The sequence below is a fragment of the Sarcophilus harrisii genome, chromosome 6, assembly GCF_902635505.1.
Source record: "Sarcophilus harrisii chromosome 6, mSarHar1.11, whole genome shotgun sequence".
Classification (NCBI taxonomy): Eukaryota; Metazoa; Chordata; class Mammalia; order Dasyuromorphia; family Dasyuridae; genus Sarcophilus; species Sarcophilus harrisii.
In genome coordinates, this window is record NC_045431.1 from 233,901,201 (window position 1) to 233,917,024 (window position 15,824).

A 15,824-nucleotide genomic window follows, 5' to 3' on the forward strand; every position below is an offset into this window, starting at 1 on the left:
TTCTCAGCTTGTGTCCCTTCTGTTCAACCTCTCTATGGAAGTCAGGACTCTAGGTGGGAGGGAGAAAGGGGCTCCCCCTGAAGCCCCAAAGGAAGAGAATGGAGGGGAAGGGACGAGAAGCCCCTCATCCTCTTAAAAAACAGCCCCTCCTACTCTCTAAGGCTCTACCCAAAGTCTCCCCTCTCCAGCCCTTTTACTGTCCGAAAAGCTGGGGTGCCGGGGCACAGATGGGCAATGGGGTGCTGCACTGGCACCCCACTTCTTCCAGCAGAGAATAAGTCTGAGCCAGCTGCTCTTTCAGCTCTGTCCGGGTGATCTTAAGGGAAACCCCTGGGCAATGGGATGATTCAGGGAAGCAGATGCTGGGCCCAAGGGACAAGTAGCCCAAGCCCAAGGAGAAAACTGAATCTTTGGGGCTCCTGGGCCTAAGACTTAGAAGCTCTGAGCTCCCAGCCCCACTCGCTCTGGAAATCCCAGCACAGTCAGAGCAGTCTTGGGCTCCCTCCATCCCCCTTCCCTGAAAAAAGGAGAACCCTCAGTTGGAAAGAAGTTTCTGCCGGGAGAATGGGCACACGCAAGTGGTCTCGAAGCTCCAGGAGCAGAGAAGAGAAGGGGGCTACTGACGAACAGGGAAACCAGAGCAGAGACCCACAGATCCCAAAGGATGAGGAGCAAGGGCTCCAAAGTCAAAGGAGCCATCGGGAAGCCAGGAGAGACCTCCATCAGGAGGCAGCAGCCAGCCGAAGCACCTGGAGAGCTGAGCTGGGACCTGGGACCTGGGAACTGGGGTCTGGGGTTTGAGATCTGGGACCTGGGACCTGGGGTCTGGGGTTTGGGATCTGGGGTCAGGCTAGTCTAAGATAGCAGCTGTCACCCCCTGACCTGGGGTCCTGGGCAGAGAGCCCAGCCTCACCAGCCCTCCTGCCCCTAGCTGACTAACACTCTCCTGAAGGAAGGCCTGGGTAGGGTCAGAGGCACTTGGGCCTTCCAGGGGTGTAGTGGTTCCTGGGGCAGCGGCAGCTGCCAAGGAAAAAGCCAGCCTGAAGGGGGAGGCTGCACAGGCTGGCCCAGGCAAGGAGTGGAGATGGCACAACTGCCTGGAGGCTGCCAGCTTCCCTCTGCCCAGGCTCCAGGCCTGGTGCTTTCTTCTCCCTCTTAATGCCTAAATCCTCAGCCACTCTCTTTATCCCTAAATTCATTCTTAGCTGGCTTGGGCCTGGCTGGGCTGGGCCTGGTTTGGTTTGGTCTGGCCTGGGCCTGGCTTGGCTGGGCTGGGCTGAGTTGGCTGAGCTGCGCTGGTCAGGCTAAGCCTGGACTTTCATTCCCCATGCTCTCCTTAAACTCGCCCCCCCCCCCCTTCCTTCTACGGAGCCCGAGGAGCGGCGAGAAACTGGCAAGGGGGAGGCTGGCCCTCAGAGGCAGAGGCGCTGCCTGCCCCAGGCCCTCTCTCTGGAGCCCCCGGGTGCCAGGAACTCTCCCCAGGAGGACCTTGTCTCCATCACACAAAGGTGGGTTCTAGAACTCGGGGGCATTACCTAGCGCTAGATTGTTCGGAGGTCCCCAGGTGGCCGAGAGCGAGGGGCTAGATGTCCCAGTCGGTGGATACTGGAGGGGGAGCTGAGTGACGGGACCTGGGTGGGACCTGGATGAGACTAGAGCTGCCTAATCCTAACCTTCCCTGGGACCAGAGAGGTGAGTTCCAGTCCCGACGTGCACAGCAACTGCTGGAGAAGAGGTTCCCTTGCTCTCACTGGAAAGGCTCCGGCAGAGACGGCCATGGGGGAGGGCTCAGGGTCTCCGTTAGACTCGGGACCTTAGAGTGACAGCCCAAGAGCTGGACCAGACCGTAGAGGGTGCAGGCCCCTGGTTCTTGGGGGCGCTCATCTCCCAGTCCTGATTTGGGGGTGTTGGCCCAGACAGAGGGGGTGGGGGGCACTTCTCCCTGGCCCTTCACCAAGCTTCAGGGCCGGGATCCCATAGAAGGAGCGGAAGTGGGCTCGGCAAGCAGGACTGAGGCACCAGAGGGCTGGGGGGGGGGGGCAGGGCAGGGGGCCAGGGGGCTGAGCCAGGGGCTCCTGCACCCCCACAGCCCATACCAGTGCTGGGGAGAACAGGCCAGGCAGCTCTCCCCCAGTCAGCACCCTCTCCTCTCCGCAGTGGGCATTGCTCCCCCAACTCCCGCCTCCCCCTCCTCATTCAGCTTCCCCTCTTTTCCTTGGGGAGGGATCTAATCAGCAGCACCAACGGGAGGTGCCCCCACCACAGACCTCCCTCCCCACCCCATATCCAATCTTTCCTAAGCCCCTTTCTCTCTTTGGGGTGGGTCCCCCTTGCCCCCTGCCCCCTGCCCAGAAGCGGGCTCTAGAACATGTCTGTGAACTGTGGGCCGTGGCTCAGGGCCTCCCCATTCCAGGGCCCCCCAACACCTCCAGGACCCTCGGGCCCCAACTCCAGAACTAACACCCTCCTCTTTCTTCCCTCAGAAACCCTACAGAGGACACCATGACTGAAGATTTATGGGTGGGCTCCTGGAGGCCCCACCACCCTCGGGGGCCCATCATGGCCCTGTACACCAGCCCGGGCCCCAAGTACATGATCCCAGGAACCACAGGTAGCCAGAGGCAGGACAAGTGCAAGGTGGGGCTGAGGGAGAGGGAGGCTTCTCGGCAGGACTCGAGCTCAGGGGATCCCTGGTGGGAAGGACAAAGGAGATGGAAAAGGCCCAGAGAAGGGGCCTGGACTCAGCCCTTCCAGGCAATGCTGGGATTCAGCGTAATTCCAACGGCCTTGGATGGAAAGAGAGGGAATGTGGAGCTGGAGCAGGGCTCCAGCAGGGATTTTCACCCTGTTGCCGTTGCCCGCTGGGTTCTTTTCCTTTCTCGTGTTTTTCCCTTTTGATCTGATTTTTCTTGTGCAATATGATGGGTTTGGAAATCTGTCTGCTCCCGTTTAACCTATAACGGAGCGCTTGTCATCTAGGGGAGGGGGAGGAGGAAGGGAAGGAGGGAAGGGAGGGAGAAAACGCTGGAACAGGAGGGTCAGTGAAGGTGAATGTGGAAAACTTTCCCGACTTGTATTTGGAAAAAAAAACAAAACAAAACAGAGAAAGAAGGGTCCTGAGCACGAAAGTTCCTCTCCAAAGAAAGGCTTCGCTCCTTCTGGCACCTAAGGGAGTCCTGCCATGGGAAGGCTCTCTCCCAAGCACAGATCTCTTCTCCCCACTCCCCCTAACCCTCTCCAGAGTGTCTGTACCCAGCTTTTTTGGGGGGCTCAAGACCATTAGAGTCACTGAGCAAAGGGAGCAAAGGGCACAAAGGAGGGCGAGTGCAATTCTCTGCCCCCATCCCAATTCGCAGGTTTCGTGAAGCACACCCCAACCAAGCCGCGGGCCCCCGCCTACAGCTTCCGTGGGGCCCCCACAATCCTGGCCGAAAACTACTCCCCCGGGCCCCGCTACAGTGTGAACCCCAAGATTCTCCGCACGGGCAGGGACATGGGGCCTGCCTACTCTATCCTGGGGCGCTACGAGGCCAAGACCATCGCCACGCCAGGCCCTGGTGAGTGACCCTCGGGGTGGCCAACGTTTTGGGAGGCCCCTCTCTGGGCACCCTTTCTCTGGCTCTTGAACCACTCCTGTGCCCGCTTCAACCTCCCCCAAACTCCTCAGAGTCTCATTTTGGGGTCTGCAAATGCTTGCGGTCTCCCAAGGAGGCCCTTGCCCCCCTCAAGGCGCTCCATAAACAGGGGCTGTTGTTCCTATTCTTCCCTTATAGGAGAATATTCTCCGGAGAAATCCATCAAATACGTGTTCAACTCAGCGCCCAGCCACTCCATCTCTGCCAGGACCAAGTCCTTCCGTGTAGACAGCACCCCAGGTCAGCCCGGGAGCCCGGAGGAAGGGACCCCAAAAACTGAGGCAGAGAGGAGAAAGGAGGGAAGGGGAGGGGGAGAGAAGAGAGGGGAAGAAAGGGGAGAAAGAAGGGAAGGAAGGGGGAGGGAGAGAGAGAGAAGGAGGAAGAAGGGAAGGAAGGGGAGGGAGGGAGAGGAGAGAAAAAGGAGAGAGAAGTAAGAGAGACAAAAGATGAAAGGGGAGAGGAGGGAGAGGAGACAGAGAAGAGGAGGAGGGAGGAGAAGGGAGATCACACGCACTGATTGAGCACCTGCTGTATGCCTAGTCCTGTGGCTTGTAAGTACATGAAGACCACAAAATAAGAAGAGAGCCGCAGACTCAGCCAGGAGCAGGGGCCTCTTTCTCCAGAGGAGATCCAGGTTTGGCCAATGCTCATTGCAATAATCCTTGCCAAGTGTGCCATTCACATGGCTCGAAAAGCAGAGAGGAACTCTGAAGGCTTCCTGGAGGAAGCGCACTTCTGAAGGGTTTCTGAGAAGGGGAAAAGGAGGGCGTTCTGGGTCGGGGTGCATCACTTGTAAAGGGATGGGGAGGGGGGGTAGGATTTGTGTGAAGGCAGAATAGGGAAGAAGGAGGTTTTTGCAATTAAGGATGCAGAAAGTAACAACTACAGCCAATGGAGGTCCTCAAGCCGGAGGACGCGGTCACACAGGCAACAAGAAGCTCCACCTTTGAGCAAGGCCGGGATGTGGCCGGGGCTATAGCTGGGCACAGCTGGGGGGGGGGGAGAGAACGAGAGAGAAAAGTTAAAGGTCGAGTGGACAGGACCAACATGGAGGGACAAGAGTGGGGGAACCAGGCGGCTCTGCAGTTTCAAGGGGTGACAGAACCATCCGAGGCAGAGCTGAGCTGGGTCACCGGATGCTAGGTCTCTGGGGAGAGCGGCCCAGGGTCTCCCCACTGAACTAGAACAACCACCTTGCTTGGCCCACCTTAAAAGCTAACTTGTCCAAAACAAACTCAGGCTCTTTCCCCTAAACTCTGCACATACTCTGGGTCACTGTATAGGAAGAGTCCCCATTCTTCCCGTCCTTCTGGCTTCCAATCTGGTCTCCCCCGACAGGCAGAGGACCTTGCCCTTCAAAGCCTCTCCTGGGGACTTCAGCTCTGGGCCTCAGGCTTTCAGCTCCCCAGCTGCCCTCGCTCCCACTCTGGAGCTGGCCCTCACCCTCTCACCTGGACCAGCTGCCAGTCTGCCTGCCCTTGTCTCCCCCTCCCCTCTGTCCATCTCGCATTCGCCACCAAAGCGATTTTACTCCGAGTAAGGCTGATCATGTTACCCACCCCTTCAATGACTCCCCATGGCCAGGATCAACTTTAGAACACAGTGTGGCCTTAAACCCCTTCAGAAGCCGCCCCTTCCGCCATTCCAGGCTTCTTACCCCTGGGCACACACTCCTGGCCAATGTCGCCAGCAAGAAACGCTCGGCCCCCAGCATCCTCTCGGGCCCCCTGGAGGGCTCCGCCGCTGCCCACCCTGCTCCCTGAAGTCCCAGCCCAAGCCCCACCTTTTGCTGGAAGCCCTTCTTCAGCCCCTGAATCCACTGCATTCTCCGCCAGTTCCTGTCCGTTTCCAGCCGGCTCCCCCAGCAGACCCAGGCCGGGACATTCCCTTGTTTTGTGCCTCTGGCTCTTAGCAAAGCGGCCCGGCACAGAGTGGGCACAGCACTCCGGATACAGGGTGCCGAGTTCCCCGAGCTGGGTGTAGATACTTTCTTTCATGAGGAAAGCCCGGGACCTTCCAGGAAAGCCTCACTCTTCTAGACCCCTCGATAGCCAGAGCACTCTCCTCTCCCTTCCTGGCTGCTGCTGCCCACTCTTCAGCCGCTATTCCTAATTCTTTCTTCAGATGCTCTGCCAGGAGTTAGCCATGGGTCCTCTTCTAGGCTGTCGCTCTCTCTGTCTGTGAGCATCAGTCTGTTTCTCTCTCTTTTTCCCTCTCTGTCTCTCTCTGTGTGTCTCTGTATCTGTCTCTCTCACTCTATATCTCTCTTCTGTCTCTGTCTCTTCCCCGTCTGTCTCTCCTTCTCTCTATCTCTCTGTCTCTCAGCCTCTCCCTCTGTCTCTCCTTCTCCCTCTCCTTTTCCCCTTCCTTCCTCTCCTTTTCTTCCTCTCCTTCCCTCCCTCTCCCCATCCCTCTCTTCTTCCTGTCTCTGTCTCTCACTTTATCTCTCCTCTCTGTCTCTCTGTGTGTATGTCTCTTTCTCTTTTTCTCTCTCTGTGTCTCTGTGTCTGTTTCTGTCTTTCTCGGTCTCTCTCTCTGTCTCTTCCCCCTATCTGTCTCTCTCTCTCCCTGTCTCTCTTTTTCTCTCTCCCTCTTTCTCTTCTCCCCCCGTGTCTCTCCTTCTCCCCCTCTCCTTTTCCCCCTCCCTCTCTCTCCTTTTCTCCTCTCCTTCCCTCCCTGTCCCTGACCCTCTGTTCTTCTCTCTGTCTCTTACTTTCTCTCTCCTCTCTGTCTCTCCGTGTGTGTATGTCTTTCTCTCTTTCTCTGTCTGAGTGTCTCTGTGTCTCTATTTCTGTCTTTCTCAATCTCTCTCTCTCTTCACCCTGTCTATCTCTCTCTCCCTGTCTCTCTCTCTCCCTCTTTCTCTTCCCCCACCCCATCTCTCTTTCTCTGTTTCTGTCTCTGTATCTCTCCCTCTTTCTCTCCCCCCATCTGTCTCTCCTTCTCCCTCTCTTTCCTTTCCCCCTCCATCCCTCTCCTTTTCTTCCTCTCCTTCCCTCCCTGTCCCTCTGTTCTTCCTCTCTGTCTCTGTATCTCACTTTATCTCTCCTCTCTGTGTCTGTGTGTCTTTCTGTGTGGATCTCTTTCTCTTTTCCTCTCTGTGTCTCTGTCTGTGTCTGTCTCTGTCTCTTTCCCCATCTGTCTCTCTCTCTCCCTGTCTCTCTTTCCCTCTCTCTCTTTCTCTGTCTCTTTCTCCCTCTTTTTCTTCCCCCCCCCATCTGTCTTTCTCTCCCTGTCTGTCTCTTTCCCTCCCTCTCTCTGTCTCACTTCCCCCTGTCTCTTTGTCTCTGTCTCCCTCTTTCTTTCCCTCCTCCCCTGCCTGTCTCTCTCTCCCTGCCTCTCTCTTGCCTTCTCTCTTTCCCTCTCTCTCTCTCCTCCACCTACCCCCACCTTATTGTATTGACTAGGCTGGCTTGCTCCCCATGTCAGGCGAAGTTGATGAGGATGTCTGACCCCTTCTCTACCAGATTGGGGGGGGACCGGACATGGAAGTAAGAGGCAAGAGGAGGATGCTGCATTTCTCCCACAAACTTGAGACCCATCAAATCTTTACATGAGGTCGATTTTAACGCCCAAGGGGGAGGCTTTTCAGTTACCTCTTCTAGATATGATCTTTCTAGATTTGGCTAAAGTATTAACCCCTTTTCAAGATGTTTTTGAATCCTTGTCAGTCCCTTGCATAGTCCCTGGCCAGTTGGGTAAGGGGCCATCTCTGCCTTTTACCCAGTGACTGACGCCAGTGTTGAGCAGAGAGAGACCACCTTCCCAGTGGCCACTGATAGTTAATGACCACGAGTTGGCTCTCCACAGGACTTTCGCACCAAACCAATAAAAATAAGTGAGATGAGTTGGGTCTGGAAGGAGTCCTTCTGGCCAAATGGCTGGTTCTTTCATGTTCCTGGAAGTGGCCATTTCAGCTCCCCCAGTCTTCTCTTACTTCCGGCTTCTCAAGTTCCTTAGCTGGAACATTTCATTCTGTCCTGATCAGTCTTGAGACATCTCTCTTGGGTCGGGAGGAGAAAAGAGCCCAGCAGCAAGTGGCCAGTCGGTCGCCATGCACCTCCTTTTCCCTGGGTGGACTCAGAACCAAAGAGCTCACAAACTCCAAGCCCACTTGTCCTGTCCAGGGCTCCCCTTCCTTGAGCTCTGGGCCCCTCTCTTCCTGGACAGAGCTCCCTGAGCAGCCCCAACAGCTCCTCTAATCAGCAGTTTTCTTCATCACTGGCATGGTGGTCTCCTAGTTCTAATCTCAATGCCTTCTGCTTCTCCTCCTTCTGCCCCTTTCATTGGAAGAAGTGGCCCTTGTCCTTGCCAAGGCAAACCTCTGGCTACCTGTACAAGTGATCTGACTCTCTCAGTCCATCTCAAGCTCTCTTCTCAGACACACTGCCCCCTCTACTATCTCCACTCTCATTGATCTTCAATCTCAGAAACCTATTAGAAAAACTGAAAGAAAACCAATAGATAATAAAGACAATTAGGAGCTGGTTCTATGGGGGAAAAATGGACAAAATAAACTCTTAGTTAATGTGATTTAAAAAAAAGAAAACCAAATTACTGGTATCAAAAATGAAAAGAGTGAATTTACTTTCAATGAAGATGAAATTAAAGCAATTATCAGGAGCTATTTTGTCCAATTATCTGCAAATAAATCTGACAGTCTATATGAATTGCATAAATACTTAACAAGAATATAAATTGCTCAGATTAACAGAAGAGGAAATAACCCCATTTTAGAAAAAGAAATTAAACTAAATATAAATGAGCTTCCTAAGGAAAAAAAAAATCCCTAGCACCAGATGGATTCCCAAATGAATTCTACCAAACATTTAATGAAAAAATCTTTTGCACTTAATAGACTTTTTCTTTTCCAATTATATAAATAATTTTTAGCATTCATTTTTGTAAGATTTTTGAGTTCCAGATTTTTCTCTTTCCCTCCCTTTTCTTCTCCTTCCCCAAGACAGTAAACAATCTAATATACATGTATACTTCATGAAGAACAATTAATTCTAATACTATATAAAATATTTGGAAAATAGTCGAAGGATTCTATCAAATTCCTTTTACAACCCAAGTAGGGTACTGATACCTAACCCAGGAAGAACTTAAACAGGGAAAGAAAACTATAGACAAATTTCCCTAATGAATATTACTGCAAAAATGTTAAATAAAATACTAGCAAAGAGATTACCATGATGTATCACAAAGATCATCTATTATGATGAGGTGGGATTTTTATCAGCAATGCAAGGCTGGATCAATATTAGGAAAACTATTACCACAATTGATCATATAAATAAGACAAGAACATATAAATAAATAACATATAAACAAAAAATTATGATTATCTCAATAGATAATAGAAAAAAAAACTTTGATAAAACAAATACAGCACTCATTTGGATTAAAAACTCTAGAAAGTATTGGAACAAATGAAGTTTTCCTTAAATCTAAATATATCTATCTAAAACCATCAGCAAGCATTATTTGTAATGAGGATAAGCAAGAAACCTTCTTAGTAAAATCAGGGGTGAAACAAGGATGGCCTAGCAATTCTATTAATATTACCAGAAATGTTAACTTTCAAAATGAAAGAAGAAAAAGAAATTGAAGGAATTAGAATAGGCAACAAGGAAACAAAATGTATCACCATTTGCTGATGAGTCCCAACAAGTCAACTAAAAAGCTTCTTGAAGTAATTAACAACTTTAGCAAAGTTGCAGGATATGAAAATATCAATTGCTCATGGATAGGCCTATAGGCCTATAGGCAAGACTATAATAAAAATGACAATTCTAAATCAGTTTGCTTATCGGTGCCATACCAAAGTACTAAAAATTATTCTATACAGCTAGAAAAAATATATAACAAAATTCATCTGGAAGAATAATCGAGAATATCAAAAGAATTTTTTAAAATGTGAAGGAACATGGTTTACCCAAACCAGACCTCAAATTGCATTATAAAATAGCAATCATCAAAACAATCTGGTATTGGCTAAGAAACAAAGTAGTGAATCAGTAGACTAGATTAGTTATACAAGATACACTAATAAAATGACTATAGCCACCTTGAGTTTGATAAACTCAAAACCTCCAGATTTGAAGATAAGAATTCTCCATTTAACAAAACTTACTGAGAAACCTAAAAAACAGAATGGCAGAAACTAGATGTAGAACAAGATCTCACACCAAGATAAGGTCAAAATGAGTAGTTCATTTATATGTAAAGGGTGATAACATAAGCAAATTGAGGGATTATAAAATTTTTGTACTGACCAATAGACAGAGCATTAAAAGATACAAAAATGAATTATGATCACATTAAAGTTTTTGCATAAATAAAACCAATATAGCCAAGATTAGAAGGGAAGCAGAAAATTGGGAGGGGGGGGGAGTAGGTAGGAAGTTTTAGAGCAAGATTTTTCTGATAAAGGCCAAATCATTTCTCAAATATATAGAGAACTGAGTCAAATCTATATGTCATGCTCCAATTGCTAAATGATCAAAGACTAGGAACAGGCAATTTTCAGACAAAGAAATCAAAGCTACCTGTAGTCATATTAAAATATGCTCTTATTCATTATTGATTAGAGAAATTCAAATAAAATGACCTCTGAGGTCCTACGTCATACCTATCAGATTGGCAGAACAGGGAAGTGATAAATATTAGAGGGATGTGGGAAAACTGGGACGCTGATGCAATGTTGATGTAGTTTTGAACAGGTCCATCTATTCTGGAAAACACTCCTAGCTCAATGGGCTAGAAAACTGCATATGCAGCAATACTACCACTGGGTCTGTATCCTAGAGATCAAAGGAAAAGGAAAAATGTACAAAAAATAGCTGTAGCTCTTTTAGGGATGATAAAGAATTGAGGAGATATCTATAGTTTGGGGAATGACTGAACAAGTTGTGATGGAAGAATATTTGTGCTATAAGCAATAATAAGCAGGATAATTTCAGAAAAATTTGGAAAGACTGGCATGAACTGATGCAGAATGAATTGAGCAGAACCAGGAGAACATTGTACACAGTGACAGCAAGAGCGTACGGTGATTACTTGTAAATGACTTAGCTATTCTCAGCAATAGAATGACCCAAGACAATTATAGACTCATGATCAAAAAAAATGCTGCCCATCTCCAGAGCTAGAACTGACGGCCTCTGAATGAAGATTGAAGCAGACTATTTAAATCTTTCTTGTTGTTGCTGGTTTTGGTTTGGTTTTTTGTTGTTTGTGTTTGGTTTTGTTACATGGCTAATATAGAAAGCTTTTGCATGACTTCATGTACATGACTTATCTCAAATTGTTTGCCTGCTCAAAGAAGGGGGAAAGGAGAGGGAGAAGGGAGAATTTGGAACTCAATATTTAAAAAACAAAATTTTTAATTTTTAAAATTACATGTAATAGTTAACAAAATAAATAAAAATATATTGAGAGAGAAAAAAATCCTCAATCTTTCCCTGCTGCCTACGAACGCCGGTGTCTTCTCCATCCCCACCAGCTCTCTTGCCATCTCCCTCCTCCCTTTTTAGCTTAGACATTCAGGAGACCCACCTGCACTAAGTGCCTCACCTCTCACTCCTCTGCAGCCTTGGACATCAGCCGGCATCCTCTTCTTCATGATCCCCTCTTCTGAGTTCTTGGGACTCTGCTCACTCCTGGTTCTCCCCCTTGAATCCTCGGCCTCTCAGGTGGGATCCTTCTCTGAAGTACAGCCCACTCCCCCATGGAGGTTCTCCCTCCCCCTCTCCTCTTTCCTCGGTTATCTCCAAGTTGTACCCACTAGTCTGCACGTTGTCTTCCCCACTTCCCCACAGGAGGGCTGTCTTGCCTCTCCTGGCATCCCGTGCTTGGCACCGTGCCTAGCCCAGAGTGGGCACCAGCTTCATTCTCGTTTGTTGACTGACTCCAGAACTTGATTCTCCATTCCTTCCCACCCTCCAGAGCGCCCTAGTCCAATCAGTTTTTAGGCCTTCTCCCGCATTCTCCGCAGACCCGGAGTGCGGGCAGAGCCCTCCCGGCTCTCCCCTTCTTGATCCCCCGCTGGGAGAGGTCCCGGCACTTGCACCCCGCGCTGGCTACTCTCTCTGGGTGAGAACCCGCTCACCCTAACTTTCCCCCCATGGGCTCCTGCACCTCTTGGAGCTAAAGTCTGGACAGCGGAGCTCACGCTCAATGAAAGGTCTTCTCATACAAGTGTCAGTGCAGCGCTGAGGGCAGGGGCGGAGGGCCGTCGGCGGGGAGGCGGGAGCCGGCTCTCCCGTGAGCGCGGCGAAGCCTCTGGTCTCTGCTCCCCCAGGTCCGGCGGCGTACATGCTGCCAATGGTGATGGGACCGCACACTGTGGGCAAAGTCTCCCAGCCCTCCTTCTCCATCAAGGGCCGGAGCACCCTGGGCGGATTCAGCCAGGACCTTCACAAGGCAAGCGTTTCCCCTCCGAGTTTCCCCCAGCGTGCCTCTGGTCCACTGGCCACCGACTGGGCTCCAGCTGGCCTCAGCTTCCCGCTCCCGCTTTAGGGGCCGATGGGTGGCGGGAACTACCGAGTTGTGTCCCCACGGCAGGGCCCGCAGTCTGCCTTCCGATGGAGAGGACCCCCGTCGCCACTGCGGCACTCTGCTCCCCTGCTTGTTAGGCTGGGAACGTCCATGCGCACGCGCCCCCTCACACACCCCCCCTTCGCACATACACATCAGCACTTCGGGGTCTGGCCCTCTGAGGGGGTCACCTCCAACCCTTCTCCCATCACTGGAGAGGAGTCAGCAGGAGCCAGTGTAGCCCCCCACCAAAAGCCAGGGCCCTCCCGAGCCCCAGAGCGGAGCTCCCCGGGCAGGGCGCCTGGGCTGCCAATCCCTCCGGGTTCTCTCTCTTCCCCCAGACCCCAGGCCCTGCTGCGTATCGCCAGACCGATATTCAGGTGGTGAAGTACAAGGCCCCACAGTACACCATGGCTGCCCGAATCGAGGCCGTAGGGGACAAGACGATGAAGCCGGGGCCGGGCGCTCACAGCCCCGAGAAGGTTTGGGGGCCGGGGGGCCTCGCGCGGGGTCTGGGGTGGGGTGGGGCTGGGGGCCAGGACTTCACAAGCCGGGGGCGGGGGGGGGGGGGGGAGGCCAGGATCTCACAGGCCGGTCTTTCTCTGCGCCCTCCAGGTGACGATGAACAAGCCCACCGCCCCCTTCCTCAGTTTTGGAATCAAGCATTCCGACTACATGACCCCGCTCATCCTGGACGTGGAGTAGGCCCTCCTCCAAGCCTGGGGGCAAGTTGTTCGGGGCACCCCCCAGGCACCATCATGATCCTTCTGTCAACAGATTTGCCTTTTATCGGATGGAGAGCCTCTGCAGGTGATCAGAGACTTCTCCTCCTTTCAATCAGGTGACAGTTTTGGCCGCAGGGCACCCTGGGACGGGGCCAGCTTGCGAAGAAACTGTGAATGTCATTTATTTTTTTCTATGACGGAGTTTATGTTTATTAATCCTGTTTCCTGCTGTGCCTGGATGTTTAATAAATCACCCATTATATCTGCTGTGGTGGCTAAGTCTGCTGATGGTCAGGTTGCCCCTCCAACCTCCCACCTGACAGAACCTTTGCCTCAGGCCTGAGAAAGAGCAGGCAAGTCCCCTGGCCAGCTGCTGAGCCCCAAAGGGAACCCGGTGTCCCCAGGCTGCTCCTGGAAGGAGAAGGAAGCCTCCCTGGCCTGGCACAGTGCTAGGGGAAGTGGGAAGTTGGCTGGTTGGTGCTAGCAGTCCCTCCTCCTCTGCTTCCCTAGTGTAAAGCACCTGAAGAGTCCTCCAAGGGCATCAGAAGGGACCTACGGTGGGGGGGCCTCTGAGCCCCCCAGAAGTGGCCATTGTTGGGAGACCTCCAGCAGCAGGAGCCCCCTCCCTCCCGAGGCCACCACAGTCCCTTACATCGAGCTGGCCTCTGCCTCCTCCTGGGAGTTCCAGCCTCTAGGGTGAAGCAGCCTTTCCAAAGCCAGGAGGTAACTCCCCCTACTGCAGCCCAGCTTCCTGAGGAGGGTCCTGAGCCCTACTTCATGAGCCAACCTCAGTGCAGTCTGTAATTCTAGCAGAGCCCAGAGTGACCTGTCTTAGGGGACCTCTCTCTGCCTCTCCCTCTCTTTCTCCCTCTCAGCAATACATCCTCGGTTCACACTCCACCAAAATTCTCTCTCCTCCTTTGGATGAATTGTTCTCTAGCTGTGTCTCCCTCAGCTTACAGGGGCCAGTCAGTGTTGGGGCTCTTTGTGTGGGACTTTAAAGTCCGCTAAGTCCAGCGCCTTAGCTCTCCCTCCCAGCTTACAGCTACCATCTGCAAACTTGATGAGCTACCCTGCCTTTCTCCAAGCATTGATGAATATATTCCACAGAGCAGAGCAGAAACCCCAGGGCTGGGGCGTGGGGATGGGGGACCTTCGCTGGAGGCCTCTTTCCAAGCTGACAATAATGACTACTCTGCAGGTCTGGTCCCCCAACCAGTTCCAAACCCCTCTCACTCCTCCTGATTCGAGTTGAACACTTGGCCAAAGTCTAGATGAAGGCTATCAGTAGCATTCCCACGTTCTCAGTTTGTGATGGGAGCAGATTCTTTGTTTAAGGTTCCTTTTCTAGATATTCACCAGCCAGGTTCCTTTTCTATTCTAGATATAAAGGTTCCTTTTCTAGACATTCACTAGCCAGGCTCCTTTTCTATTCTAGATACAAAGGTTCCTTTTCTAGATATTTACTAGCCATCCCTTTAATATCAGAATTTTTCCAGGAATCAAAATGAAACTCTCTGGCCTACAATCTGCAGATCCTGCAATCTGCAGATTGTTTTATTTGCTTTCTTACATAACTTCTGTCCCTCTCATTTGCCAGGGTTACCACCCCCACCACTACATGTACATAGCACCTTCAGCTTAGTTGATCTTTATTCTTCACAAGGTCAGGTTAATAGTAAAAGTATCATCCTACATTTTACAATGAGAAAACAGAAGATTGGAGAAGTTAGAGCCACTCCAGACACAGGTCTGTGGGATTCAAGCCCGTCCCTCCAAACCAGCACTCTTATCATAGCAAATTTTGGAAATCGTAGCTCACAGTTCTCTGAGCCCCAAGGATGTAGCTCATCTGGGCCAGGTGGCAATCCAGATGCCTCAAAAGTTGTGCCGACCCCTCACTCACTCATCTGGGATTTCAAGTTGTTTCTGCCGCCCGTTCAGAGATGATTCCTTGTGCTTGGAATCTAGTTCATCTATCAACTCTTGCTACACCACCTACCTTGATCCTATCCTTCAGCTAAGCATGTCCTCCTTTGGGGGTGTGCTGTGCTTGGAATCACAAGACTGTCAGTTTCCAGAGTTGTCTAGTCCAACTTGTATCTGAACAGGAGATCTCATTAAACATCCCTGTCAAGCTTCCAACCAGCTTCAGCTCAAAGACCGCCCTCCAATGAGAAATCATATTCCACTTTGAAAATGCACATTTCTGTACATTTCCTGAGATCCTACATCTAGAAGCACATGTTGATGTTCTTGGGGAGGACAAGAGGCTAGGAGCTCTTACTCGATTTAATTCTGGAGGTATGGTTCTCATGATGAAGCCTTATGAGCTTTGGGGCAACCATAATACACTAATGGTATGTTTCATAACAAGCTTTCAGTCCACTCCAACTCCCACAAACTGCTAACCAAACCACCTTTACCTCTCCCATCTTACATGAAATTGATTTTTGGAAACATGTAAAATATATTCCATTTGCTTAGATTCAGCCAGGGCTTTAATCCAAGTTCACCGACCAGTGTGTTAACTCTCCCACTTTTGTGTTATGCACAAATTCAGTAAGCATTGCTGCCACTGATAAAAATGTGAAAATTGCTCAGGGCCAAGGTAGAGATCATACCACACATTGCTCATTGGATCCACTTCTGAAACCACATCTCTAAATCTTTCCCAAAAGAACAAACAGAATGAAATTTTATAAAACTACTTTGACAAAAGTCAAACTTCACATTATGCTCCTGACCAACCAGGGTGGTCACAATAGGAAAGGCACTGTTGTTCTGGAAAGGCTGTTTGCTGGTGCTGTGTAGACACTTCATTTTCCAAGGCAACCTTTAATAACAGCCTACAATTTTGGCAGGACTCGGCCAGTCACTGGTCTGTTACTGGAAGCCTCCACTATGCAGCCATTCTTTG

At 50.8% G+C, this 15,824-nt stretch overlaps 1 protein-coding gene across 2 annotated transcripts; it reads left to right on the forward strand.

Moving 5' to 3' along the window:
• Positions 1-1,540: 1,540 nt before the first annotated feature.
• Positions 1,541-13,171, forward strand: ODF3 (outer dense fiber of sperm tails 3). Of its 2 annotated transcripts, XM_003774216.3 has the most exons (7): positions 1,541-1,692; positions 2,484-2,611; positions 3,357-3,557; positions 3,774-3,875; positions 11,944-12,065; positions 12,521-12,661; positions 12,795-12,981. In XM_003774216.3, exons 2-7 carry the CDS (start codon positions 2,503-2,505, stop codon positions 12,882-12,884), a joined length of 765 nt encoding a protein of 254 aa, XP_003774264.1. In that variant the 5' UTR covers positions 1,541-1,692; positions 2,484-2,502; the 3' UTR covers positions 12,885-12,981. The 2 variants fall into 2 exon arrangements, with proteins under 2 accessions (XP_003774264.1, XP_031798624.1); XM_031942764.1 differs by lacking the exon at positions 11,944-12,065 and having other exon boundaries at positions 12,795-13,171.
• Positions 13,172-15,824: the final 2,653 nt, after the last annotated feature.

Excerpts from the sequence above, each read along its gene's own strand:
- ODF3 (XM_031942764.1), top strand. The coding sequence starts at position 2,503 with ATGACTGAAGATTTATGGGTGGGCTCCTGGAGGCCCCACCACCCTCGG. Across the intron at positions 2,612-3,356 it reads CATGATCCCAGGAACCACAG|GTTTCGTGAAGCACACCCCA; the intron begins GTAGCCAGAGGC and ends CCCAATTCGCAG. Across the intron at positions 3,876-12,520 it reads CCGTGTAGACAGCACCCCAG|ACCCCAGGCCCTGCTGCGTA; the intron begins GTCAGCCCGGGA and ends CTCTTCCCCCAG.